This window comes from Pseudophryne corroboree, chromosome 5, assembly GCF_028390025.1.
Source record: "Pseudophryne corroboree isolate aPseCor3 chromosome 5, aPseCor3.hap2, whole genome shotgun sequence".
Classification (NCBI taxonomy): Eukaryota; Metazoa; Chordata; class Amphibia; order Anura; family Myobatrachidae; genus Pseudophryne; species Pseudophryne corroboree.
The window spans coordinates 523,835,096-523,863,052 of record NC_086448.1 but is presented as its reverse complement, the minus strand read 5'-3'; the positions used below and the strand labels follow the sequence as shown (position 1 = coordinate 523,863,052).

Here is a 27,957-nt window from a genome sequence, read left to right as displayed (position 1 = left end):
GTTCTGATAACCACGGACGCGAGCCTCCGAGGATGGGGAGCAGCCACCCAAGGAAGAAATTTTCAAGGACTATGGACAAGCCAGGAGTCCTGCCTGCACATCAACGTGTTGGAATTAAGGGCCATATACAACGGCCTTCGACAAGCGGAGAGTCTTCTTCGCAACCTACCGGTGCTGATTCAATCGGACAATGTCACAGCAGTAGCTCAAGTGAACCACCAAGGCGGGACAAGGAGCAGAGTCGCGATGGCAGAAGCCACCAGGATTCTTCGCTGGGCGGAAAATCACGTAAGCGCTCTGTCAGCTGTCTTCATTCCGGGTGTGGACAACTGGGAGGCAGACTTCCTCAGCAGACACGATCTCCATCCAGGAGAGTGGGGACTTCATCAAGAAGTCTTTGCAGAGAGAACGGGTCTTTGGGGGAGTTCCTCAAATAGACATGATGGCGTCACGCCTCAACAAGAAGCTTCGGAGGTATTGTGCCAGGTCCCGGGACCCTCAGGCAATAGCAGTAGACGCTCTATTAACGCCATGGGTGTTCCAGTCTGTCTACGTGTTTCCTCCTCTTCCTCTCATCACAAAGGTGTTGAGAATCATAAAGCGAAAAAGAGTACAGACAATACTCATAGTTCCAGACTGGCCTCGAAGGGCCTGGTACTCGGATCTTCAGGAGATGCTCACAGAAGATCCTTGGCCTCTTCCTCTAAGGGTGGACCTGTTGCAGCAGGGGCCCTGCATGTTCCAAGACTTACCGCGGTTACGTTTGACGTCATGGCGGTTGAACGCCGGATCCTAGATGAGAAGGGTATTCCGGAAGAGGTCATACCTACTCTAATAAAGGCTAGGAAGGAGGTGACGGCAAAACATTATCACCATATCTGGCGGAAATATGTCTCTTGGTGTGAAACCAGGAATGCTACTACGGAAGATTTCCATTTGGGTCGTTTTTTCCACTTCCTACAGACAGGAGTGGATATGGGCCTAAAATTAGGCTCTGTTAAGGTACAGATTTCGGCTTTGTCGATATTCTTTCAGAAGGAATTGGCTTCTCTTCCAGAAGTCCAGACTTTTGTAAAGGGAGTGCTACACATCCAGCCTCCTTTTGTGCCCCCACTGGCACCATGGGACCTGAACGTGGTGTTGCAGTTCTTAAAATCACACTGGTTTAAACCCCTTAACACGGCTGAGTTGAAATTTCTCACCTGGAAGGTGGTCATGTTATTGGCCTTGGCATCTGCAAGGCGGGTGTCAGAATTAGCGGCCTTGTCTCACAAGAGCCCCTACTTGATTTTTCATGTTGATAGAGCGGAATTGAGGACTCTTCCTCAATTTTTACCTAAGGTTGTTTCTTCATTCAATATAAACCAACCTATTGTGGTGCCTGTGGCTACAAGTGACTTGGAGGATTCCAGGTCCCTGCATGTAGTCAGGGCCTTAAAGATTTATGTAGCCAGGACGGCTAGAATTAGGAAAACAGAGGCTCTGTTTGTTCTGTATGCAGCCAACAAGATTGGCGCGCCTGCTTCAAAGCAGACTATTGCTCGCTGGATCTGTAACACGATTCAGCAGGCGCATGTTACGGCTGGATTTCCGTTACCACATTCAGTAAAGGCCCATTCCACTAGGAAGGTGGGCTCTTCTTGGGCGGCTGCCCGGGGCGTCTCGGCATTACAGCTTTGCCGAGCAGCGACTTGGTCGGGGTCAAACACTTTTGCTAAATTCTACAAGTTTGATACCCTGGCTGATGAGGACCTAGCATTTGCTCAGTGGGTGTTGCAGAGTCATCCGCACTCTCCCGCCCGATTGGGAGCTTTGGTATGAACCCCATGGTCCTTACGGAGTCCCCAGCATCCTCTAGGACGTAAGAGAAAATAAGATTTTAAACCTACCGGTAAATCTATTTCTCCTAGTCCGTAGAGGATGCTGGGCGCCCGTCCCAGTGCGGAAAATCTGCAAGACTTGTATATAGTTATTGCTTACATAAGGGTTATGTTACAGTTGGAATCGGTCTTGGACCGTTGCTGTTGTTTGTTCATACTGTTAACTGGTTATGTGTATTCCAGGTTATATGGTATGATTGGTGTGGGCTGGTATGAATCTTGCCCTTAGATTTACAAAATCCTTTCCTCGTATTGTCCATCTCCTCTGGGCACAGTTCTCTAGCTGAGCTCTGGAGGAGGGGCATAGAGGGAGAAGCCAGTGCACACCCATACTAAAAGTTCTTTATAGGTGCCCATGTCTCTTGCGGAGCCCGTCTATACCCCATGGTCCTTACGGAGTCCCCAGCATCCTCTACGGACTAGGAGAAATAGATTTACCGGTAGGTTTAAAATCTTATTTTAGTCAGTATGTCACTATGGCAATTCTGTAATAGAAGGCATCCTCTATATAGTCCAGTAGTATAAAATGCACATGTGATGTACAATTACTGTATCCCTCTTAAAATCTGTTAGTTTGCTACAAAAAAAGTAAATGAATGCCCTATAATGCACACAAGTTCTGTTCAGTATGTAATTAATGTACCTGAAATTGGATTTGTTCCTTTGCTGCTTTAACCATAGAAACAGTAGTCACAGTAGTGTATTTGTTTGTATACAAACGTGTTGCTAAACAGACAATAAGTAGGGGGGGAAAAAGCAGGCAAAGTGCTTTAGTTTATTACAACATATTATTCTTTGCAAAGGCGGTGTATTAGGTAACATTTGTTAAATGAGTATTGACACTAGCATATGCATGGATAAATGCGTAAACCAGTAAAAGTCTTGGAGGCATTGAGGCTTTCAGAAAACATACTACTTTCTCCATTTTATATTAACTTTCAAATGAAAAATTCTCAAGGATTCAGTTGCCTAAGGGTAGCAGTTTGGATGCTAGTTACTAAATGCCAAATTGACTTCACTTGACTTTTACTCATAAATTTCTCAGAAACATTGATACATAAACTAGTCTGATTCCAGCTGAAGCTCTACTTACATAATTTAATCAGATTCCTTTGAACATTGTGAGGGACAAATCTATTCAGATGACATCTTTGCCTAAAGGGAGCAAAACTGTTCAGCTAGTATAAACAAAGCATACTCTTATGCTGTCTCATACAAATATTCTTATCATAAAACCCCAGTTGGTTGAGGGCTTATATCCCTTGTAATGCGCTTGTGTATATGGTGTACAGACTATAGGTCTTCAAATTAAATCTTATAAGTGCTGTATTTAAATATTTTCATCAATTAGTGCTTTACAAGTTCTGAAGCAATTTTCATTAATGTAAAATCAGGTTTTATTCTCAACTACTATCAATGAGAACCTTATTGGAGAAGGGTATGATTTGTTGGGTGGGCATAGAAAGAATGCTGACATGTCAGATGTCCTCAGTCACAAGGTTAATGTTGGGAATGTTGATTATCTGCATACCAGCAATGCGTTTTTTCATAGATTTGAAAACTACCGCTAACCGCAGCCTCACCCTAATCCTAACCTGACTGTGTCAACATTGTAAATGATGACATGTTGAATGTAGACATGAATGTATACTCCTAGAAAGATTGAAATAAAACTAACACCTAGACAAGTACAGGTTGAGTATCCCATATCCAAATATTCCAAAATACAGAATTTTTTGAGTGAGATAATGAAACATTTGTTTTCTGATGGCTCAATGTACACAAACTTTGTTTCTCTATCGTCCTAGTGGATGCTGGGGTTCCTGAAAGGACCATGGGGAATAGCGGCTCCGCAGGAGACAGGGCACAAAAAGTAAAGCTTTAGGATCAGGTGGTGTGCACTGGCTCCTCCCCCTATGACCCTCCTCCAAGCCAGTTAGATTTTGTGCCCGGCCAAGAAGGGTGCAATCTAGGTGGCTCTCCTAAAGAGCTGCTTAGGAAAGTTTAGCTTAGGTTTTTTATTTTACAGTGAGTCCTGCTGGCAACAGGATCACTGCAACGAGGGACTTAGGGGAGAAGAAGTGAACTCACCTGCGTGCAGGATGGATTGGCTTCTTGGCTACTGGACATCAGCTCCAGAGGGACGATCACAGGTACAGCCTGGATGGTCACCGGAGCCTTGCCGCCGGCCCTCTTGCAGATGCTGAAGTAAGAAGAGGTCCAGAATCGGCGGCAGAAGACTCCTCAGTCTTCTAAAGGTAGCGCACAGCACTGCAGCTGTGCGCCATTTTCCTCTCAGCACACTTCACACGGCAGTCACTGAGGGTGCAGGGCGCTGGGAGGGGGGCGCCCTGGGAGGCAAATGAATACCTATTTTGGCTAAAAATACCTCACATATAGCCTCCGGAGGCTATATGGAGATATTTAACCCCTGCCAGAATCCGTTAAGAGCGGGAGACGAGGCCGCCGAAAAAGGGGCGGGGCCTATCTCCTCAGCACACAGCGCCATTTTCCCTCACAGAAAGGCTGGAGGGAAGGCTCCCAGGCTCTCCCCTGCACTGCACTACAGAAACAGGGTTAAAACAGAGAGGGGGGGCACTAATTTGGCGATATGCTTATATATATATTAAGATGCTATAAGGGAAAACACTTATATAAGGTTGTCCCTATATAATTATAGCGTTTTTGGTGTGTGCTGGCAAACTCTCCCTCTGTCTCTCCAAAGGGCTAGTGGGTCCTGTCCTCTATCAGAGCATTCCCTGTGTGTGTGCTGTGTGTCGGTACGTGTGTGTCGACAGGTAGGAGGACGATGTTGGTGAGGAGGCGGAGCAATTGCCTGTAATGGTGATGTCACTCTCTAGGGAGTCGACACCGGAATGGATGGCTTATTTAGGAAATTACGTGATAATGTCAACACGCTGCAAGGTCGGTTGACGACATGAGACGGCCGACAAACAATTAGTACGGTCCAGACGTCTCAAAAACACCGTCAAGGGTTTTAAAACGCCCGTTTACTTTAGTCGGTCGACACAGACAGGGACACTGAATCCAGTGTCGACGGTGAATAAACAAACGTATTCCTTATTAGGGCCACACGTTAAAGGCAATGAAGGAGGTGTTACGTATTTCTGATACTACAAGTACCACAAAAGAGGGTATTATGTGGGATGTGAAAAAACTACCATAGTTTTTCCTGAATCAGATAAATTAAATAAAGTGTGTGATGATGCGTGGGTTCCCCCCGATAGAAAATTATGGGCGGTATACCCTTTCCCGCCAGAAGTTAGGGCGCGTTGGGAAACACCCCTTAAGGTGGATAAGGCGCTCACACGCTTATCAAAACAAGTGGCGGTACCGTCTATAGATAGGGCCGTCCTCAAGGACCAGCTGACAAGGCTGGAAAATATAATAAAAAGTATATACACACATACTGGTGTTATACTGCGGCCAGCGATCGCCTCAGCCTGGATGTGCAGAGCTAGGGTGGCTTGGTCGGATTCCCTGACTAAAAATATTGATACCCTTGACAGGGACAGTATTTTATTGACTATAGAGCATTTCTATATATGCGAGATGCACAGAGGGATATTTGCACTCTGGCATCATGAATAAACGCGATGTCCATAACTGCCAGAAGATGTTATGGACACGACAGTGGTCAGGTGATGCAGATTCCAAACGGCACAGTATGGCCGTATAAAGGAAGAGGACTTGTTTGGGGTCGGTCCATCGGACCTGGTGGTCACGGCAACTGCTGGAAAATCCACCGTTTTTTACCCTAAGTCACATCTCTGCAGAAAAAGACACCGTCTTTTCAGCCTCAGTCCTCTCGTCCCTATAAGATCATATCTGCCCAGGGATAGAGGAAAGGGAAGAAGACTGCAACAGGCAGCCTATTCCCAGGAACAGAAGCGTTCCACCGCGTCTGACAAGTTCTCAGCATGGCGCTGAGACCGTACAGGACCCCTGGATCCTACAAGTAGTATCCCGGGGGTACAGATGGGAATGTCGAGACGTTTCCCCTTCGCAGGCTCCTGAAGTCTGCTTTACCAAGTCTCCCTCCGACAAGGAGGTAGTATGGGAAAAAATTCACAAGCTGTGTTCCCAGCAGGTGACAATTAAATTACCCCTCCTACTACAGAAAAGGGGTATTATTCCACACTATATTGTGGTACTGAAGCCAGAAGGCTAGGTGAGACTTATTCTAAAAAATTTTTTTTGAACACTTACAAAGGTTCAAATTAAGATGAAGTCACTCAGAGCAGTGATAACGAACCAGGAAGAAGGGGACTATATAGTGTCCCGGGACATCAGGGATGCTTACCTCTATGTCCCAAATTTGCCCTTCTCACTAAGGGTACCTCAGGTTCGTGGTGCAGAACTGTCACTATCAGTTTCAGACGCTGCCGTTTGGATTGTCCACGGCACCCCGGGGTCTTTACCAAGGTAATGGCCGAATTGATGATTCTTCTTCGAAGAAAAGGCGTCTTAATTATCCCTTACTTGGACGATCTCCTGATAGGGGCATAGTCCAGGGAACAGTTGGAGGTCGGAGTAGCACTATCTCGGATACTGCTACAATCAGCACGGGTGGATTCTAAATATTCCAAAATCGCAGCTGATCCCGACGACACGTCTGCTGTGCCTAGGGATGATTCTGGACACAGTCCAGAAAAAGGTGTTTCTCCCGGAAGAGAAAGCCAGGGAGTTATCCGAGCAAGTCAGGAACCTCCTAAAAACAGTGCATCATTGCACAAGGGTCCTGGTAAAAATGGTGGCTTCCTACGAAGCAATTCCATTCGGCAGATTTCACGTAAGAACTTTTCAGTGGGATCTGCTGGACAAATGGTCCGGATCGCATCTTCAGATGCATCAGCGGATAACCCAATATCCAAGGACAAGGGTGTCTCTCCTGTGGTGGTTATAGAGTGCTCATCTTCTAGAGGGCCGCAGATTCGGCATTCAGGATTGGATGCTGGTAACCACGGAGCCCAGCCTGAGAGGCTGGGGAGCAGTCACACAAGGGAAAAATTTCCAGGGAGTGTGATCAAGTATGGAGACTTTTCTCCACATAAATATACTGGAGCTAAGGGTAAATTTATAATGCTCTAAGCTTAGCAAGACCTCTGCTTCAAGGTCAGCCGGTATTGATCCAGTGGGAAAAACATCACGGCAGTCGCCCACGTAAACAGACAGGGCGACACAAGAAGCAGGAGGGCAATGGCAGAAACTGCAAGGACTTTTCGCTGGGCGGAAAATCATGTGATAACACTGTCAGCAGTTTTTCATCCCGGGAATGGAAACTGGGAAGCAGACTTCCTCAGCACGACCTCCACCCGGGAGAGTGGAAACTTCATTGAGAAGTTTTTTCCACATGATTGTAAACCGTTGGGAAATACCAAAGGTGGACATGATGGCGTCCCGTCTGAACAAAAAACGGGACAGGTATTGCGCCAGGTCAAGGGACCCTCAGGCAATAGATGTGGACGTTCTGGTAACACCGTGGGTGTACCAGTCGGTGTATGTGTTCCCTCCTCTGCTTCTCATACCTAAGGTGCTGAGAATTATAAGACGTAGAGGAGTAAGAACTATACTCATGGCTCCGGATTGGCCAAGAAGGACTTGGTACCCGGAACTTCAAGAGATGCTTACAGAGGTCTTATGGCCTCTGCCGCTAAGAAGGGACTTGCTTCAGCAAGTACCATGTCTGTTCCAAGACTTACCGCAGCTGCGTTTGTCGGCATGGCGATGGAAAGCCGGATCCTAAGGGAAAAAAGGCATTCCGGAAGAGGTCATTCCTACCCTGGTCAAAGCCAGAAAGGAGGTGACCGCACAACATTATCACCACGTGTGGCGAAAATTTGTTGCGTGGTGTGAGGCCAGGAAGGCCCCACAAAGAAATTTCAACTCGGTCGTTTCCTGCATTTCCTGCAAACAGGAGTGTCTATGGGCCTCAAATTGGGGTCCATTAAGGTTCAAATTCGGCCTGTAAATTTTCTTCCAGAAAGAATTGGCTTCAGTTCCTGAAGTCCAGAAGTTTGTCAAGGGAGTATTGCATATACAAACCCCTTTTTTGTGCCTCCAGTGGCACTGTGGGATCTCAACGTAGTTCTGGGATTTCTCAAATCACATTGGTTTAAAACCAGTCAAATATGTGGATTTGCAGCATCTCACATAAAAAGTGACCATGCTCTTGGCCCTGGCCTGGACCAGGCGAGTGTCAAATTGGTGGTTTTTTCTCAAAAAAGCCCATATCTGTTTGTCCATTCGGACAGGGCAGAGCTGCGGACTCGTCCCCAGTTCTCTCCCTAAGGTGGTGTCAGTGTTTCACCTGAACCAGCTTATTGTGGTGCCTTGCCCCTACTAGGGACTTGGAGGACTCCAAGTTGCTAGAAGTTGTCAGGGCCCTGAAAATATATTCCAGGACAGCTGGAGTCAGAAAATCTGACTCGCTGTTTATACTGTATGCACCCAACAAGTTGGGTGCGCCTGCTTCTAAGCAGTCGATTGCTCGTTGGATTTGTAACACAATTCAACTTGCACATTCTGAGGCAGGCCTGCCACAGTCTAAATCGGTTAAGGCCCATTCCACAAGGAAGGTGGGCTCATCTTGGGCGGCTGCCCGAGAGGTCTCGGCATTACAACTCTGCCGAGCAGCTACGTGGTCAGGGGAGAACACGTTTGTAAAATTCTACAAATTTGATATCCTGGCAAAAGAGGACCTGGAGTTCTCTCATTCGGTGCTGCAGAGTCATCCGCACTCTCCCGCCCGTTTGGGAGCTTTGGTATAATCCCCATGGTCCTTTCAGGAACCCCAGCATCCACTAGGACGATAGAGAAAATAAGAATTTACTTACCGATAATTCTATTTCTCGGAGTCCGTAGTGGATGCTGGGCGCCCATCCCAAGTGCGGATTATCTGCAATACTTGTACATAGTTACAAAAATCGGGTTATTATTGTTGTGAGCCATCTTTTCAGAGGCTCCGCTGTTATCATACTGTTAACTGGGTTTAGATCACAAGTTGTACGGTGTGATTGGTGTGGCTGGTATGAGTCTTACCCGGGATTCAAAATTCCTCCCTTATTGTGTACGCTCGTCCGGGCACAGTACCTAACTGGCTTGGAGGAGGGTCATAGGGGGAGGAGCCAGTGCACACCACCTGATCCTAAAGCTTTACTTTTTGTGCCCTGTCTCCTGCGGAGCCGCTATTCCCCATGGTCCTTTCAGGAACCCCAGCATCCACTACGGACTCCGAGAAATAGAATTATCGGTAAGTAAATTCTTATTTTAATACACAAAGTTATTAAAAGTATTGTATTAAATGACCTTCAGGCTGTGTGTATAAGGTGTATATGAAACATAAATTAATTGTGTGAATGTACACACACTGGGGGAGATTCAAATGTTTGAAAAGTCAGTTGGGTGTCTGTTTTTTTCCTATCTAATAGACTGGAAAAAAACAGACACCCAACTGACTTTTCAAACATTTGAATTCCACCCACTTTGTTTAATGCACAAAGTTATTAAAAATATTGGCTAAAATGACCTTCAGGCTGTGTGTATAAGGTGTATATGAAACATAAATGCATTCTGTGCTTATACTTAGATCCCATCGCCATGATATCTCATTATGGTATGCAATTATTCCAAAATACGGAAAAATCCAATATCCAAAATACTTCTGGTCCCAAGCATTTTGGATAAGGGATACTCAACCTGTATATAAATGTAAAATGAGTTATATGCTGCAGTATTACTTGCAAATTAGCCTCTTTATGAATGGTTTCCAATAATAATCCAATATCAATTGCAACATAAAGATATGGTGGGGGATTTATCCAAGCTTGGAGAAAAATAAAGTAGAGGAATATAAAGGGGCAAATGCATGTCGCCCATTATCACTGTGAAGCAGGGCGAATTACCGATGTGATATATTTAAAAAAGCGTTTGCCGAAGAGCGAGAGTGCTAACTCACCTCTGTAGGGAATCACACATGCCCTCTTTGCCGTATGTGACCAATGCTTGCAGTGAATTTGCAAATGCCAGGATCTGAACTTCCTATTGGCACCCGCAGCTGACAGAGTAACATTTAAAAAAAATATGTATACTGTATTTATTATTTTTTGTATGCACAATCCCTGGCTACATATTCCAACAGCCTGTGACAGTGCTGTGAGTGTGCCAGCACTAGCCCGAGCTGGCAAAATCTATTGCTGCACTCACCGCAACGGTCAGTGCCACGGCTTTTAACGCTTCTACAATGGTTGGGACCGGGAGGGCACGTCTCATGTGCTTGTACATGGATCCTCCCGATTCCCATAGAGGAGCCGCTACCCTCCTAGGGGGTCATGGCTTGTCACACACCACCTGACTGATCGGGAATGTTTAAACCGATCAGCCAGTGATCGAATGCATGTGTACACACCTTACACCTTGGAGAGAGATAAAGTGGATGGAGATAAAGGGGGACATTTACTAAGCAGTGATAAGAGCGCAGAAGTGAGCCAGTGGAGAAGTTGCCCCATCAACCAATCGGCAGCTCTGTATATGCGAATTATAGATGTTACTTCATTGCTGATTGGTTGCCATAGGCACTTCTCCACTGGCTCACTTCTCCACTCTTTTATCACTGCTTAGTAAATGTCCCCCAAAGTACTAAACAGTCTGCTCCTAACTGCCATGTTACAGGCGGTGTTTGAAAACGAACAGGAGAAGATTGGCTGGTACTTTATCTCCATCAGCCTTATCTCTCTCCATGGCTTATGGGGAGATGTACTAAGCAGTGAAAAGAGTGGAAAAGTGAGCCAGTGGAGAAGTTGCCCATGGCAACAAATCAGCATTGACGTAACATTTATAATTTGCATAATATAAAATTATGCAGAGCAACAGATGGGTTGCCATGGGTAACTTCTCCACTGGCTCACTTATCCACTCTGTTAGCTGTTTAGTACATCTCTCCCCCCCCCCCCCCCCCCCCCCCTTAGTAACTAGACCCCTTAATCCTTTTGCCTAATATGGGATCAGGAATATGTATTTTTCACAGGTGCCTCTCTTGGTGTTGTGTCCCTTCTATAGATCTACCTAGCTATAATTTTTTTAACCACTTAATTAGCTAATATTTTTTACAAAAGCAGCTCAAAAGTTGTCTTTTTTTATGATTTTATTAGATTAAGACCATCTATTTAAGACATATACAGCATCATTGTTTTTATTTTTAAAAAAAGTAAACTTTTTTTTATAAACATTGGTTTAAACATCGATGCAGATATATCAGACCATCGATGCTTGGAACATTGCGGCATCGCAGCTTTATATTTTATTGGTAGCTGTTCCTCTCTGCAGCCGTCAGGTGTACACAGGGAAGGTAAAGGCTACTTCTTTTACATTTCTCCGGCAGCTGTCAATCTCTGCAGCCATGGGGTGGGAAGTGCTGCCTTATCAACAATGATCGGAAGCACAACAGGCACCAGGGCAGAGAACAAGAAAGAAGAGGGACCAGGAGATCCCTGGAGATTGGCAGCTGCCCGAAGATTATCTTGATGCTGGATTAACTTCCATGTGCTACCCAGTGGGCATTTCTAACTGGTCACATCAGATGCAACCATGTGATTGCATCTGATGTGGTTGCATCTGATGCAGCCACACTAGGCAAGTGGTTGAAGCAGTGGTTCCCAGACTTTCTTGAATCACGGCGCCTTAGAGCATCAGACTTTTTTTGACGGCATTTCTAGGCCAAAATTTTCTTTTTGAGAAATTTAGAAGAAATATTAAATTAAGTAAATTGTGTTTATATGTCATCCTTAGGTTCAATTATGTGGTAAGGAACAATATTTGATTCTGTATTACATTGGCCATACATAATTTGAATTGGTCCTGGACCTCTAATCCAAGGCACCCCTGCAAGTGCCCCGAGTCACCCCAGGGTGCCACGGCACACAGTTTGAGAACCACTGGGTTAAAGGTTAAACTTGATTGCGCAGTACCCCAAAAGAAATACATTTGGTATATATTTGTTCTATTCTAAATACCTGGCAGGATAATTACTTATAAACTGTTTGTAATAAACCTGCTTAATAATATATTGTATGTCGTTTTTTTTCCTAAGGTGTGCTGCTCATCTCCCTTGCTCTTTGTGCTGATGCTGTTATAGGAAATGTACAAGAAAAGGCTATGAAACTACACAATGGATCTAATTCAGAAATGGTAAGGAGAACATTATCCCTATGTTTTGTGTATAAAAAGAAATCAGAAAAAAAGGCCATAGAAACCAGTGTTGCACCTGCATAGTATAGCCATTATGATTTTTGTTTATTCATACACTGCCTCCATATTATGCAGTGTTTTACAGAGAATATTTGAACCCTTCACTCCCGACCAATAAACTCCTTTATTGCTGATTGTTCTCGTCCCTATGCTGAGACCATTTTTTGATGTTGGAGTTGCGTTCTTCACATTCCAACATCAACGTTACTGACTTTTTTTTTTTTTTTATGTATTACCCACACAAATTTTTCAGAAATCTATGTATTTTTTTTTTTTTTTTTAGAAAATACCATGTCGTTTTGCTCATTTTAACACATTAAGTAACATTTAACCAAAATAACTTTATTTTTTTGTTATTGAAATTTCTAGAAAGTGGGAAAAAAAGCCAATTTGATTTTGTTTCTTTTCAAAATCACAACAAAGAAGTACTTTGGCTCTTGCTTCCACCTTAATCCTACTTTCCAAAATAGCAGATATCAGTACTGTACTGTACGTGTAGGTTTTCACAAATTCATCGGCACTTTTTCTTTTGCTTTCACTGTTTTGAGTTAAACGTTTACTATGTGTAGAAATAATATGTTGGCCTTACCGTAATAAATGATTACTCCTTTTTTTTTTTTTTTTTCACTCAAGATGGGTAGATCTCTGTTTTAGAACATCCTTGTGTGTGGGAAATGTTATTAATTTGTTATTTTGTGTGTACTGTTTAGGTCATTGTCTAGTGCACAGGTTCTCAAACTCGGTCCTCAGGACCCCACACGGTTCATGTTTTGCAGGTCACCTGTACATTTTTAAAATGTGACAGTTGGTGGTACACAGTGCACCTGCTGAGTGACATGGAAAACGTGAACCGTGTGGGGTCCTGAGGACCGAGTTTGAGAACCACTGGTCTAGTGATCACCAGGCAGTACAGTAACTACTAAGGGGGGATGTTGTTTGAAAAGGAGACTCTCCTCTTTCAACAAGGGTGCCCCGGCATGTTTGGATCATTATAGGGAAGAATTCAGTTCAGTGGGAAGTGCACAAATATTGGACACTTACATAACTGTCTAACATAGGAAGTTTTCCCTTGCATCTCTATGGTGTACGAGGGAAACCTTGCAGTTCTGGTGGGCACAGTTTGCTTATCCGGTACAGTACATTGCACTAATGTCTGGGAATTGTATGTGCCTTCTTCTATGTATAACAACATTTTTATATAGCACTTAGCTTGTCTTGTGGTCACTAGACAGTACTTGCTATTTGGCCACAGCATTTGAAAGAGGCGAGTCCCCTCACCTGTACATATGTATAGAAAATATCTGTTTTCCGTAGCACAGGGTAATTTGGCCACAAAGTGACCAACAGGCAGCAACTTTTGTGGGAGTACACAGTGTGAAAGAGGGGCCTTCTTTCAAATGAGGATTCCCCCATCTTTCTAGGTTGCCAGTGTAGTAGAGATAAAGGCACCTAAATTCCCTCACCCATATTTATTTATTTGAACGTTTGTTGCAATGTTATATGTGGATGACAAGTCCTGCGTGTCCTCTGCGTCTAAGGAGTTACAACTACCACTATGGGGGGGGTTTTTGGATTGTGGAAGAAAACCGAAGTACTCAGACGAATACCGTCACAAACAAAGGGAGAATTTGAAAACACCTTAGGTAGCCTCCCTGGTCAGAATCAAAACCATGGCCCTACTGCTGTGAAGCAACAATGCTAACCACTGTGCAACCCATGTAACTATAATAAACAAACACCTAGTAGGTACAAATAATAATGGAATTTCTCTAACGTCCTTGAGGATGCTGGGACTCCGTAAGAACCATGGGGAATAGACGGGCTCCACAGGAGATAGGGCACTTTAAGAAAGCTTTGGTTTCTGGGTGTGCACTGGCTCCTCCCTCTATGCCCCTCCTCCAGACCTCAGTTTTTACACGGTGCCCAGAGGGAAATGGGTGCACTGCAGGGAGCTCTCCTGAGTTCTCTGCCTAGAAAGCATTTTTGTTTGGATTTTTTCTATATTTTTACAGGGAGCACTGCTGGCAATAGGCTCCCTGCATCGAGGGACTGAGGAGAGAGGGGCAGACCTTCTTAAATGATAGGCTCTGCTTCCTCGGCTACTGGACACCATTAGCTCCAGAGGGGGTGAACACAGGTTCGTCCTGGGCGTTCACTCCCAGAGCCGCGCCGCCGTTCTCCTCACAGAGCCAGAAGAAACGAAGTCAGAAGACGTCTCAGGCGGCAGAAGCCTTCAGAGCTTCACTGAGGTAACGCACAGCACTGCAGCTGTGCGTCATTGCTCCCATACACCTCACACACTCCGGTCACTGTAAGGGTGCAGGGCGCAGGGGGGGTGCCCTAGGCAGCATTATAACACCTCTCTTATGGCAAAAGACAATATACATGTACAGGTGGGCACTGTACATGTATATAAAAGAGCCCCCGCCATTTTTTAATAACTTTGAGCGGGACAGAAGCCGCCGCCGAGGGGGCGGGGCTTCTCCCTCAGCACTCACCAGCGCCATTTTCTCTCCACAGCACCGCTGAGAGGAAGCTCCCCGGACTCTCCCCTGCTTTACACACGGTGATAGGGGGTTTGAAGGAGAGGGGGGGGGGGGGGCACATAATTGGCGTTTTATTACTACTCAGCGCTTCTGGAAAAGGGCATTCTGTGTTTTTTTTCCAGGGGTATAGTGCTGGGGTGTGTGCTGGCATACTCTCTCTCTGTCTCTCCAGTGGGCCTTAAAGGGGATACGGTCTTCAGAAAAGAGTTTCCCTGTGTGTGTGAAGTGTGTCGGTACGCGTGTGTCGACATGTTTGACGAGGAAGGCTCGCTTAATGTGGAGGGGGAGTGCTTGAATGTCATGTCGCCGTCGGCAACGCCGACACCGGAATGGGTGGATATGCTGAATGTCTTAAATGCAAATGTCAATCTATTGCATAAAAGATTAGACAAGGCTGAAGCTAGGGATCAGTCAGGTAGCCAGACCATGCCGGTCCCTGTGGCGCCAGGACCTTCGGGGTCTCAGAAGCGCACCATATCCCAGATCGATGACACAGATACCGACACGGATACTGACTCTAGTGTCGACTATGAAGATGCAAAATTACAGCCGAGGGTGGCAAAAGGTATTCGGTACATGATTATTGCCATTAAAGAGGTTTTGCATATTACTGAGGAACCCCCTGTCCTTGACACGAGGGTACACATGTATAAAGGGGAAAAAGCCTGAGGTCACCTTTCCGTCCTCATTTGAGTTGAGCGAATTGTGCGAAAAGGCTTGGGAATCTCCAGATAGGAGACCACAAGTTCCCAAAAGGATTCTTATGGCGTATCCTTTTCCACAAACGGATAGGATACGATGGGAATCTTCGCCTAAATTAGACAAGGCGCTGACACGCTTATCCAAAAAGGTGGCACTGCCTTCTAAGGATACGGCTTCCCTCAAGGATCCTGCTGATCGCAGGCAGGAAATTACCATGAAGCACATTTACACTCATTCAGGTACTATTGTTTGACCGGCTATGGCGTCGGCCTGGGTTTGTAGTGCTGTTGTGGCATGGGCAGTTTCCTTATCTACGGAGATTGACACCTTAGATAGGGATGCCATTTTAATGACCATAGAGCAAATCCGAGATGCTGCCTTGTATATGAGAGATGCTCAAAGAGACATTTGTTTATTAAGCTCCAGAATAAACGCTATGTCTATTTCTACTAGGCGGCTCTTGTGGACCCGACAGTGGACGGGAGACGCCGATTCAAAGCGGCATATGGAGTCCTTGCCTTACAAAGGGGAGGAGTTGTTTGGAGACGGCCTCTCGGACCTTGTCTCTACTGCTACGGCTGGTAAGTCGAATTTTTTACCTTATGTCCCCCCGCAGCATACAAAAAAGGCACCTCATTATCAAATGCAGTCCTTTCGTTCCAATATGAGCAAGAAGGTACGGGGATCGTCCTTTGTTGCCAGAGGAAAAGGCAAGGGAAAAAAAGCTGCACACAGCTAGTTCCCAGGAGCAGAAGTCCTCCCCTGCATCTGCAAAGTCCACCGCATGACGCTGGGGCTTCCCGGGGGGAGGCAGATCTAGTGGGGGCTCATCTTCGGTTTTTCAGCCACGTCTGGGTTCACTCGCAGGTGGATCCCTGGGCATTAGAGATTGTTTCTCAGGGATACAGGCTGGAATTCGAAGACTTGCCTCCTCGACGGTTTTTCAAATCGGCTCTGCCGGCTTCCCCGTCAGAGAGGGAGCTAGTGTTGGCAGCAATCCAAAAATTGTATATTCAACAGGTGATTGTCACAGTTCCTCATCTCCAGCAAGGAGAGGGATATTACTCAACCCTGTTTGTGGTCCCGAAACCAGACTGTTCGGTCAGACCCATTTTAAACCTAAAATCCCTGAACCTGTACTTGAAGAGGTTTAAGTTCAAAATGGAATCACCTCAGGGCGGTTATCGCCAGCCTGGAGGGGTGGGATTGGAGGGTGTCCCTGGACATAAAGGATGCTTACCTTCATGTTCCGATATTCCCCCCTCACCAGGCGTTCCTGAGATTTGCAGTGCAGGACTGTCACTACCAATTTCAGACGTTGCCGTTTGGGCTTTCCACGGCCCCGAGAATTTTCACCAAGGTAATGGCGGAAATGATGGTGCTCCTGCGCAGGCAGGGTGTCACAATTATCCCATACTTGGACGATCTACTCATAAAGGCGAGATCTCGGGAGAAGTTGCTGGACAGCGTGTCTCTGTCCATGAAGACGTTGCAGTTACACGGCTGGATTCTCAATATACCGAAGTCCCAGCTAGTCCCTACAACGCGTCTGACCTTTTTGGGCCTGATTCTAGACACAGACCAGAAAAAGGTTTTCTTCCGATCGAAAAGGTTCAGGAGCTCATAGCCCTGGTCAGGAACCTATTAAAGCCAAAAAAGGTTTCAGTGCATCATTGCACACGGGTTCTGGGGAAGATGGTGGCTTTATACGGGGCCATCCCCTTCGGCAGGTTCCATGCGAGGACTTTTCAATGGGACCTCTTGGACAAGTGTTCCGGGTCCCATTTACTAATGCATCAAAGGATCACCCTGTCTCCCAGGACCAGGGTATCTCTCCTGTGGTGGCTGCACAGTGCTCACCTACCAGAGGGTCGCAGGTTCGGCATTCAGGACTGGGTCCTGGTGACCACGGGCGCAAGCCTCCGAGGCTGGGGAGCAGTCACACTGGGAAATTTCCAAGATCTCTGGTCAAATCTAGAGACTTGTCTCCACATCAACGTCCTGGAGTTGAGGGCCATATACAACGCCCTGCGTCAAGCGGAGGAATTGCTTCGGGAAAAAACGGTTCTGATTCAGTCAGACAATGTCACGGCAGTGGCTCATATAAACCGCCAAGGCGGAACAAGGAGCAGAGTGGCCATGGCAGAAGCGACCAGGATTCTACGCTGGGCGGAAGGCCATGTAAGCAGTGTTCATCCCGGGGGTGGACAACTGGGAGGCGGACTTCCTCAGCAGGCACGACCTGCATCCGGGAGAGTGGGGACTTCATCAAGAAGTCTTCGCACAGATCACGGGTCGGTGGGGACTGCCTCAAATAGACATGATGGCATCCCGTCTCAACAAAAAGCTAAAGCGGTATTGCGCCAGGTCAAGGGACCCTCAGGCGGTAGCGGTAGACGCTCTGGTGACACCTTGGGTGTTCAGATCGGTATATGTGTTTCCTCCTCTTCCTCTCATACCCAAGGTGTTGAGAATAATAAGAATAAGCAGGGTCAGAACAATCCTCATTGTTCCAGATTGGCCAAGGAGGAGATCCGTGGCCTCTTCCTCTAAGGCAGGACCTGCTGCAGCAGGGGCCCTGTCTGTTCCAAGACTTACCGCGGCTGCGTTTGACGGCATGGCGGTTGAACGCCAGATTCTAGCGGAAAAAGGGATTCCGGAGGAGGTCATTCCTACCCTGATCAAGGCTAGGAAAGACGTGACGTTGAAACATTATCACCGTATATGGCGAAAATATGTTTCTTGGTGTGAGGCCAGAGCTGCTCCTACGGAGGAGTTCCAGTTGGGCCGTCTACTTCACTTCCTTCAAACAGGAGTGAATTTGGGCCTAAAATTAGGGTCCATAAAGGTCCAAATTTCGGCCTTATCCATTTTCTTTCAAAGGGAATTGGCCTCTCTTCCTGAAGTACAGACATTTGTGAAGGGAGTGCTGCATATTCAGCCTCCCTTTGTACCTCCGGTGGCGCCTTGGGATCTTAACGTGGTGTTACGTTTCCTCAAGTCACCTTGGTTTGAACCACTCAAAACAGTGGAGTTGAAATACCTCACGTGGAAAGTGGTCATGTTGTTGGCATTAGCTTCGGCAAGGCGTGTTTCAGAACTGGCGGCTTTATCACATAAAAGCCCATACTTGGTTTTTCACGTGGATAGGGCAGAGTTGAGGACTCGTACTCAATTTCTGCCAAAAGTGGTCTCATCTTTTCATGTGAACCAACCTATTGTATATATATATGTGTGTGTATGTGTGTGTATATATATATATATATATATATATATATATATATATATATATATATATATATATAAAATTGTGTGTGTGACATCACTGGATTTCTTCTCAACAGAAGTGTAGGCAGTGGGCACCCTGTCTAGGTGCCCACTATACATAATTGGCATCATTCTGAGGTGAATATGGTGGCGATGTTGGATGAAAGCAGCCCATGTATTCAGTATAAAGACCCAGTTGCACTGACACAGACGGCCATGTTCAGACAGAGAATTTGCACCTCCATAGTAGGACTGGTTTAATGTTGATGGTGTGTCTTAACACACATATCCACGAAGTAGCACCTCAGTTGCTGAGAGTCTCAGTAGGAAGTTCTGTCGGATGCAGTCATATTGGTGATAAAAGACGCAGCAGTGATGAAAGATGGAGTCGCAGCTGCAACTCGGTCCACTTTAAATCAGGCACAATTTCATGAGATCACTAGTATGTCATCTATTATTGCTTAAGTGTAGGTGTAACCTGAATTGGGTGTCTTCTCATTCTTAGTGAGTCATAACTGAATTTCTAAAAAAAAAAAAAAATTCACACACTGGTCATGTCATTCACATACTCTTTCAAAGAGCTGTGAATGTCACAAATAACAAAGCTCCAACTTCTTGCAAATCCAGTCCAGCCACCACTTACCCTAATTCTTCTTGCTTCCATTATGTTAGTTTTTACCTACATCGGTGCTTGTGCATATGTATGCATGTATGTATGTATGTATGTATTTATCTATGTATGGCATGGCATGAGGATGGAAATTAGTGAGGGCTCCACATTGCATCAGATCTGTGGCCAACCTGCCACATACTCTTAAATCTCTCCTTAATATAAAAAATAGAATTTGTAAGGGCAGCGGGAAATTCCTCACACTAAGGTCAGGGTTGGTTTGAACATCTGCTGCAATACCATCTCGGTTCATCTGCTGATCTCTGACCAAGCACGCTCCGCTGTAACTACCTTTTGGGGCACATTTATCAATATAGTTGCATTTGCTTTGTGATCTGGGTGCATATGTATCAAGGAGCAACTGCAGGGACAGGGACTCTGAAAGGAGGCCGGCTCTGCTATGTGCTTGGAGAGGAAGCAGGATGCAGACGCTGTGGCCATTGCTCCAGAACCCTCCGCCGCCTAATTATGTGAATGGTAGCCCATAGGCTACAGCAGGCTAATGCCATATTCAGATGGCATTAGCTGTGGGGACCAAGCTGGGGAATGTTTTGCATTTTGGAGCTTGGGAAATCTGGCAGCATTGCATCCCCCATAGAAACTTAAGGGTGTTGCGGCTGCAATCGGAAATGGAGGGATCGAGTAGATATCTGAGATCTCTGCTGAGGTCCCTCAGTCATACATTTGTGTGATACTAAATACATTATGTGCAGTTACCTCTATAAAGCGGGCGTTTTCGGATAATAAGCCACATATATTTAATGATAAAGAGGCCCCTTTGTCTTGTTCTTTCTTTGTGATCCCCAGTGGCTGCAGCTGTCCCTACAATTTTGGTGACCATGGGGAACAAGTGGCCTGGCTCTGTGTTCAGCAGTAAGCATGATGCCACACAGGAATACCTGTCACACAGCTACTCCAAGCTGGTAGATAGTATGCGGTCCACATGGCGACATCCATGATATTGACTGTTATGTCGACATTGTTGAATTGACGACAAAATGTTGACACATTTGCAATGTTGACATAATAAATGTCAACATTTTGCAAAATTAGTGTTATGTTTAGGGCTAGGATTAATGATAAAGACATACCTTATGGCTCTAGTCACAGATTGTGGCTAATATTGCAAGACTGCAACTAAAGCTGGAACATAGGATGCAGCTGCAGGGATAGGCTTAAGGTGCGTACACACTGTGAGATTTATCCTTGCGATTTTGACTGTATAGTCAAAATCGATAAGGAAAGTTAGTGCAAATTGCAAGGTGTTAGCCACTTTGCGATACCAATGCAATCCCAATACACACTCCTGCGTGGGTCGGTATCGCAAGGTTAGATAGACTGTGCAGGCAAGTCAATTTAGACTATCTAGTACTAAAGTATAGTCAAAATTGGTACTTAGTCAAAATCGCATATAGCCAATATTGCAAGCACACATCATCAGTATCGCATAGCCAAAATCTCACCGTGTGTACACGCCTTTAGTGTTCTTACCGCTGAAAAAGCTGCACAGACAGATATCAACAGTGATAGTATGTACAATGACTATAATTCTATATGGTCAATGTTGACGTGTTACATGATGGCATGTGGACATTCTAACCATCGACAAAATATACCGAACCTCTGGCAGATACCAAATGAAGTTCCCATGCAGGAAAATAACTATCTGAAGAATCACAGAAATCCTCCAATTTTTGTCTAAAATAAAAAAAGTTGTAGTATACTACCAAATAAATAAAATAAGTTATTCCCAATGAAAGAGGAAATATGTAAAAAGATGATTGTTCAATTTGTGATGGAAACTGTGAAATCCTATTCCCTCTGAAAATAAAGAAAAACATATACAGTATGTACTGTACATCTGTGACCTACAATTATTATTATTATTTTTTATTCATTTAGACATGCATGTATTCTGATACTGGATTCAATGCAAAGCCCTTTATTCTTGAACAAAATACTACATGAATTATCTATGTAATCCCTATTGGCTTTTTCATTTGATTATTTAATTTTTCAGGTTCTGTATTCATATTCCATAGGATTTGTTTACATTTTACTGGGCCTGGCCATTACCAGCGGATTGACTCCGGCTATAGCATTCTGTTCCAAGGTGAGTGTTGAAATACTGTCGAGCAGCTTGATTGAAAAGAGGAAATGGCTGGTACACAGCTGAGAACTGTATTAATGCAAGGCAATAGTGCATGACAGCATAAAATATACATGTCATGCAAAGGCTGCTGAATAGGCACTACCTTCCAGCCAGAAGTCATCTTCTCGTTTCACAAAAACATGGTAATAACATGTTTTATTTATTCCATATTAATAGAGTAAAAGGGCTATATATTTACGTAGCACAACTATTTTTATCATATGTATAAAATATTTTTCTGTAATGTACATCGGCCAACTGTACTACTGTATGTCGCATTAAGTTTGTCTTGATCCCATCTAGATTATAGAGATCACATGAGGAAACCCATATTGTACTTTAGCAACCAATAGAAATATCTCAACTATAGTTGTTAAAGGTCTTTCAAGAAGTAATAGGCCTAAGTAGTGTTTAGGAGCAGGAGTGTGGGGTTTGCAAGCAGTTGATAGATGACTGCCTATTTTACCATTCATCCTGTGTATATAACCAATTTTTGCACTATTTACTTACTACCAATAATACTCCATACACTGGATACCACCAAATCACGGGCCAGTTGTACTATTGGATAACGTTTATTTAGATTGAACAAATATTCCACTCATGTTGTAACTTAAGCTTCTTGTATTTTAGAATTCATTACAGACATATGGATATGCATTCCTTTTCTCCCTCACCGGGTATTTTGGGATTTCTTTTGTACTTGCATTGATTAAACTCTTTGGCGCTCTTCTTGCAGTAACAGGTAATAGCACATTGTAAACTCAAATTTCAAGGAGTAGACAAAAAAGGCTTTAAAATATCCATCACCATAAGCTGCAATGTAGATGTGATAGTAAGGCTAACCTTTTAAGTTTACATGTGAGAAAACAAATCTGGTACTAGAAAAACACCACTATTGTTGACCTAAAATCCACCTAAGCATTTGCATTTTTTGCTAAATCCCACCCCTTTCATGACCCAGTAATTGGAACAGTTAGAACCACCATCAGGGGACAACTGCCAGGACTCAAGACCTGGGCCCGGACTGCGAGGGAGGCCCGCATGGTAGCAGTGTGGATTGAACCCTTAATTTGGAGCTGGCCATGAGGCAATCTGAGCTTGTGGACTGACATCAGGAGAGTCCGAAGGGGCAGCGCCTGATTGGCTGCCGATCTGCAAGCTCTGATTGGCTTGCAGCTAGCTTCAGATTTTAAATACTGCCGGCACACTTTATCTATGGCTGCCTGCTCCAGACTTCTTTCCTGTGGTGGTGCTGCTGCTGTCGTCCAGGCTAGCTGCGGTCATGTCTAGGGGCCACCTGACACTTGATGTCATGTGGCCTGCTCCCAAGAACAGCAACTTGCGCCCAGAATGGCAAGCTATGGGGACTGCAGGGCAAGCAGGGGTGGTGGGGGTAAGGCATACTGCCTATTCTTGCAGTCCTGGGAACCACAATTTCTGATGGCATCCCTGGGGACAGTTCCCCAGAACTGCGACTATTGGAAGGTATGATTTCTGTTAGTGTGATCAGTATGTGGACTGTTGCATTTAGATCCCTTTTTAACTTTCCCAGCGCTGGAACATGTGTGAACACATGACTAATTCATACATATCCTATATTGTATTAATCAGGGAATGCTGAGAATTGGTTTATTTCATCATAATGATTTGTAAGGAAACTAAATATTATTAATTGCTGTACAACTAGTTTACAGTATTTAGCTTCATAGTGCTTTCTATATGGTCTCCGACCACAGGAATATCACCCCATGACAGGAACAACATAATCAGAAGGTGACTAACATATGGTTATTGGGCTGTAGTACAGTAGGAAGCCATAGCAACTGCAGAATCCTACAAGAACACATGGAGAACGTAGTCACTTCACATAACATAGTTTTAATGTGAAGCAGGAGTACTCACTACTGTGCACGTGAGCATTTGTTAGCAAATGTATAAATCTACAGCTAAATGAATAGCATTCAAATTATATTTTTCAATTAGGTTAATGTACATTTCTGTTACAGCTACAGATACTAAAGATGTGTCCTCATTCATCTTTGCTGCAGTCAAGCCAAACAGCGCCTCTTGGCATGCCAGGTCACGTGAGAATCTTCTGGCGCCAGGCAACTATTTTGCTTCTTTGTTGCCGAAAGTGCGTCTTAGTCACAATGCAATGCGACTAGGATGCACAAGGAGACTGTGCTAATTCATTTGATAAATGACACTTGTATATCTGCATGAAGATGTAGCAGCAGTAGCTTTTTTCCAATTCAAGTTCTGCTCCGTATACAGTGTCAGTCAAGCAATATAGAAGGGTCTCGTATCAAATTAATCAGCACAGTTTCCTTGTACGTCCTAGCCACATTGCATTGTGATTAAGACTCATTTTCAGCAAAAAAAGACCCAGAATTTTAGCAGAGCTGCACAGGACCTGGCTGCTTACTCACGCCAGGCTTCTCGCGCTGCATGGCGTATTGAGGCTAGATGTGTGAGGGCACATCTGTATAGATTAGAACATACAGTAGGTAATGGAATTGCAACCTTTAAAGTATGCTATGAGAGTACTGCAGCTTTAACACGTAATTGTTACCAGTAACGCATACCTCTCAACATGACCCTCTGCTGGAGGGACACAATGCTCTGCTTCTGGACTTTTCTCTTAATTTATGGTTGTCTGCACCTGTGTTGAACAGGTTAATGGATAAGAAAGGTGTTTCACCACAGGTGATGGCAATCATACATTAAGAGGGAAGTCCAGGAGCAGAGCATTTTGTCCCTCCTGCAGAGGGTCATGTTGGGAGGTATGGTAACGTGAAATGGATAAAAAGAAACTGAATATATTAAATCATGAGTATCCTAATGAAAACATTTATAAAGTCCTAATACTGTATATCCATGTCTGAGAATTGCCGTCCTAATACTAAATCTGTATTTATTTTTACAGTAACAACGGGAAGAAAGGCGATGACCATTGTGCTATCTTTCTTATTTTTTGCAAAACCCTTCACTTTCCAGTAAGTAGCATATTACAATAATTGGTTGAAATTGTTATACAATATGACAGCATTAAAATGTCTGTAAGATGCACACCAACAAAATGTTACCTACTTCTCTTAATTATTGTACATAACCTGCAAATCTATTATGTTCTCTTTAAAATGGAAGATTGTTAGGGGAACTAATCAAAGACCAAAACCTATTTTCTTACACTCCGTGAAAAAACTATAATTTGTTCATTTTTAAGCAAATATTTAATTGGTCTTTTCTTATAGATTGTCTGAGTGCTTTGCACTCATATTTGACTATTGTGTGCATAAATAGGCATCTCCTCATTTCTATTTTTTGGAAGTGCTTCTGATTTGCATGATTGCAGTGTGCTGTAGGAATGCACATAGTGGTAAAATTGTTACTTCCAGGTGCCATTTTTGGATTATCGATCATAGGTTCTGAAACTCTGTCCTCAGGGCCCCAAACAGTACATGTTTTCTAGGTCTACTCACAGAATCGCAAGGGAAATAATTAGCTCCACCTGTGGATCTTTTAAAATGTGTCAGTGAATAATGAATACACCTGTGCACCTGCTGGGTGACCTGGGAAAAGAGTCAGCAAGTAATGAATATACCTGTGCACCAGCTTTGTGACCTGGAAAACGTGAACCGTTTTGGGTCCTATCGTTGAGGACCACTGCTACAAATTGTCTTCAACTTTTTAATTGCTACATTAAAATATTGCCCATTGTACACTTATTTGTGTCTTTAAAACAACGTTTTTATTACATTGGTATTTAGGGATCCGGTACTCGGAATACAGATTCCGGAATCCCGACACTATTTGGAATGCCGGCGCCGGGATCCTGGCATTGATCACTATCCCGGTGCCGGGATCCTGAATGAGGGTTTGATGGGGCAGCAGAGAGGTAAGCCGCACAGGGAGAGGGTTAGGCTGCGGTCGGGTAGGGTACATCCCAAGCGCCAGGATCCCAATACCATCCCTGGTACGCTTGGATGTTGCAGAAGGTAAAAAGTGAGGCCCAAAGCTGGCTACATACTTGCCCAATCCTCCTCCTTAACAAAACTTGTCTATGCCCATAAATGTACAATCTGGCGCAGTCACACAGAAATGCACATGACTTCAGTTGGTTTAGCATATTTGTTGTACTTTAGGTAGGATGTATGAATGTAATCGTGTTTTAAGTGTATTTTCTATTACCTTTGCAGATATATATGGGCTGGATTATTAGTTGTCTTTGGAATATTTTTAAATGTTTATAGCAAGAATATGGACAAAATGAAACTATCCCAGCTGTACAATATTCTGAAGAAAAAAGGCACAGAAGTAAAATCAAGGACGTTTTCACAGACTGTATAATTTATTTTAATTTACATTTTCTTAACTGTTGAATCATTAAATGATTATATTTTTTCAAAGGACAGCTGATACACTAAAGAGGAGGTGAAGGCATATTGCCTGTTTTGTTACTGCTGAGGTGTAAGCCAAGGAAGCGTATTCACCACTTCTCTCACCACTTGACAGGATGTGACACAATGTGGTGACTTCTAATAAACTATAGTATTGGGAGTCTTGTGTGGCCTCTCTGATAGAGACATACACACTAGGGGACCTTTTTATGGCATTTTCATTTTATTGTTCTTATGTTAATATAGAATAAGGGAATAATCAGTGTTCAGATGCCAAATTGCCAGTATCTTTAGATTGCGAACACCTTGTATCAAATCAGTGAGGTAAGTCACGTGGACTGTATTGGTTTTGCAAATGAGACCTTTTTTACCAATGAAATCTTTCATCTAAAAACCTGATTCTTTGATTGCTGTGCAAGTTGTACATGCAGTGCACCATTATATGAGGAGAGCAGATAGACCTTGCCTTATTGACACCTGATTGTAACCATACCTCCCAACATGTCAATCTCCAGGAGGGACACAATGCTCTGTTCCTGGACTTCCCTCTTAATGTATGATTGCCAACACCTGTGGTGAAGCACCTTTCTTATCCATTAACCCACAGGTTCCCAAACTGTGTGCCGTGGCTCCTTGGGGTGCCTCGGGACACTTGCAGGGGTGACCTGGGTTGGTGATCAAGGACCAATTCAAATTATTCATGGTCAATATAATAGGTAAACCAGTGCTGGTGGCTGCCAGTCATAAAATATGTGGCCAAACAGAAGCAAATCTTGTCCCTCACCACACACCTGACCCTAAGGATGACATATAAACATGATCTACTTAATGTAATATTTCTTTCTACATTTCTCAATAAGACATTTTTGGCCTAGGGGTGCCGTGAAAAAAATTCTGATATTCTAGGGCGCCGTGATTCAAAAAAGTTTGGAAACCACTGCATTAACCTGTTCAAAACAGGTGCCGGCAATCATAAATTAGGAGAAAAGTCCAGATGCAGAGCATTGTGTCCCTCGTGGAGAGGGTCATGTTGGGAGGTACAGTATGTTGTAACTATTATTTGCAGATGTAAGAGGAAGGCTTTTTTGCACCTCGTTTTACATTTATTTCATTCCCATGTTATTTTGTGTATTGTAATATAATCCCCTATATGTTTCTTTGTATGTGCAATTCAAGTGCAAAATTATTTGTAATGTGATACAATATGAAATGTGATCTAAACCTGTTTACGTCTGAATATGAATTAAAAACACTCCTCCATACAGTTATAGATCTTCTCTTAAAACCTTCTGGAAGCTAAACAATGGGCAGTGCTATGAGCTGCATAAGTAATTAACTCACCAAACTGAAAGGCTGCATTAGAAATCTTCTAAACCAAAGCTCTTCTCTGTTTTCAGTTACTTTTAATATGATCTCATAAAACCTACCGATGTTAAACATCAATTTATGCAGTTTTTTTACATTAAAAATGTACAGTTTTTCTCTATCATGTTTCTTGTCTTTTATATATGAATACATGCTACTAGCTGTGTTTAAATACATTATAAATGTTACTTTTGTGCAAAAGCAGCCATTGTTGCTCCCACTATAGTGGCTTCCTGGCTCACATACAGTATATCACCTTTTTATCTTTTGTCCCATTTCAAAGATTTTCTTTTTGCAATAAATTTGGCACCACATATTTAGCACCTTAATGAGCAAGGGGTACTACATAGCACTAATAACAGGGGAGGACCATTTGAGAAGTTGCCATAGCGACCATCAACTTCTAGATATAATTTTTTTAGACGAGGGGTAGACAAACTGGCACTCCAGCTGCGGTGGAACTACATATACCAGCTTGCCCTGCCACATTTTTTACTATTTGGGCATGCTAAAACTGGAGCAAAGGGAGATTGAATTTGTATTGCCCCTCCCTGCTGCCAGTCCCCTTTGATGTCACTGACTGTGTCAGGTTTATCTACCAAACCTAAAGGTGTGTACACACGAAGCAATATGGTTCAGCGATTTTGACTATATAGTGAAAATCGCTAAGAAAGTTAGTGCATATCGCTCCATGTGTACACAGGCA

The 27,957-nt window shown here is 44.0% G+C and overlaps 1 protein-coding gene across 2 annotated transcripts in view; it reads left to right on the top strand.

The window, feature by feature from the left end:
- Positions 1-27,372, top strand: part of SLC35B3 (solute carrier family 35 member B3) — a 163,371-nt gene extending 135,999 nt beyond the window's left edge. For both annotated transcript variants that reach the window (XM_063923125.1, XM_063923126.1), the window contains exons 6-10: positions 11,989-12,086; positions 21,352-21,444; positions 22,117-22,228; positions 24,413-24,482; positions 25,686-27,372. In XM_063923125.1, coding sequence (XP_063779195.1) covers positions 11,989-12,086; positions 21,352-21,444; positions 22,117-22,228; positions 24,413-24,482; positions 25,686-25,836 — 524 coding nt within the window. In that variant the 3' untranslated portion in view covers positions 25,837-27,372. The remainder of the gene's footprint in view (positions 1-11,988; positions 12,087-21,351; positions 21,445-22,116; positions 22,229-24,412; positions 24,483-25,685) is intronic.
- Positions 27,373-27,957: the final 585 nt, after the last annotated feature.